Raw genomic sequence first — 1,689 nt, 5'->3', positions numbered from 1 at the left:
AAGTAGCAATTCAGTTTCATAACATAATAGACCTCAGTACTGGACATCATTTCTTCTTACATTTTCATGTAAATATAGGTGTCCTTAAGCAAAAACAGAAGTTGCCTGGGATCTCAGCTTGTCCATTATTAGTTACATAATATTTCACAGTGAAATTTCTCATCTAAAAATGTATGAAATAGTTAATGGCAGGATGTTTGCACCTCAGGTTGTATGGCTCATATGGTATGCAATATGGATACATGTTCATATATCAGCAGTGCTGTACAATATATCAAACACAATATGGAGTGAATTGTGGAATAGAATTTATTAAGAAACACGTATGTAAGACTCCTGCATCTAGGAAGACAACACAAAATGGTCTTAAGGAAGAAAGCAAGTTACAGGATCCATGAGTACACCGATAGAGAAAATATGTTTATGAAGATTATGGTCAGTTGCAGAAACCTATGAAAATGTTATGAGGATTTGTTTTCATGAATTATTTAGAATGACTAGGAAGTAGATCCTGACATCAGTGTTAATACCTAGAAAAACTCCATATCAAGGATGCATGAAGTTGATACATTATCCCCATACAGGGAAGGAAGAGATGGGGGAAGCCCTCTTCACTCCATTCAGGTGACTCACAAGCTTTTAAACAGTAGATGAGTAACAGAAATTCTGGTAGAACATGGCAGTTGTCGGCAATGTCTAAGAAGTGATTTTGTCCACACAATAGCGAGCTAGTGAACAAATGAGGTTGTGTGGGGATGGGGAAACTTTGGTGAAGTGATCAGCAACAGGAAGGCTGGTAGCAGCTGGATCCACAGCTCTGGTCTTGGCACCCAGGCAGGCAGCAGCACGTGGGGTGGTAGCAGATTCTTCGGCAGTACACAGGTGCACAGCAAGCTGGCTGACAGCAAGGCTGGCCGCAGCTGGACCCACTGAAGGTTTGTCCACAGCTGCTGGACACACAGCAGGTGGGCTGACAGCAGGTGGTCACACAAGTAGGCTTGCAGCAGGTGGTCCTACAGCAGGTGGTTTCACTAGTTTGATAGCAAGTTGGAGGGCAGGAGGGCTGGCAGCAGATGGACTCACAGCAGGTGGGCTGACAGCAGGGTTTGCTGCAACAGCTGGGCTGGCAGCAGGTGGTCACACAAGTAGGTTTGCAGCAGGTGGTCCTGCAGCAGGTGGTTTGACAGCAAGTTGGGGGGCAGCAGGGCTTGCAGCAGCTGGACTCACAGCAAGTGGTCCTGCAGATGGGCTGACAGCACGGGGAGCAGCACGAGTGGGTCATCGTGTCTGTGGTGGAGGGTGGACTCCGGCTCAGAGCTGAGTTTCTCAGATTCTGATGAGCCCTGCTGTTGTGGGGCTTTTTACACACTGGACCCCCAATGTTGGGACCAATAAGCAGGACTTTCCTGGTTGTTATTTATGTTATTGTTGTAGTTTAGGGTAATTGCCATGGAGGAAGTTGCTTTCTTAGTGTTTTATAGAGAGACCTCTGTAAATCAGTGTTTGATCTTTTTCTTAATTGGATCTAGTACTTAAGAATCTTTCCTAGAAATGAAAAGGTCAGGAATCATCACCAGCAGCATTTCTGGTCATGTGACATCATCTGGTCATGGGGTACTTCCTGCTGGCTCTGTGAAGGTTAGAACTGTTCTCTCTTCTCAGCTTTGTTCCTTTGGCTCTACTTAGATT

General features: G+C 45.2%; 1 protein-coding gene across 1 annotated transcript; it reads right to left on the bottom strand.

Moving 5' to 3' along the window:
- Positions 1 to 778: 778 nt before the first annotated feature.
- Positions 779 to 1,282, bottom strand: LOC133232400 (keratin-associated protein 9-1-like). The gene has a single exon (XM_061391759.1). It carries the CDS (start codon positions 1,280 to 1,282, stop codon positions 779 to 781), a length of 504 nt encoding a protein of 167 aa, XP_061247743.1.
- Between the last annotated feature and the right edge of the window lie 407 nt (positions 1,283 to 1,689).

Source organism: Bos javanicus, chromosome 19 (genome assembly GCF_032452875.1).
Source record: "Bos javanicus breed banteng chromosome 19, ARS-OSU_banteng_1.0, whole genome shotgun sequence".
NCBI lineage: Eukaryota > Metazoa > Chordata > Mammalia > Artiodactyla > Bovidae > Bos > Bos javanicus.
The sequence above is the reverse complement of the archived record's forward strand: the minus strand, read 5'-3'. Positions and strand labels throughout refer to the sequence as shown.

Bases quoted from the DNA above. Each gene is read 5' to 3' on its own strand.
- LOC133232400 (XM_061391759.1), bottom strand. From the start codon at position 1,282: ATGACCCACTCGTGCTGCTCCCCGTGCTGTCAGCCCATCTGCAGGACC.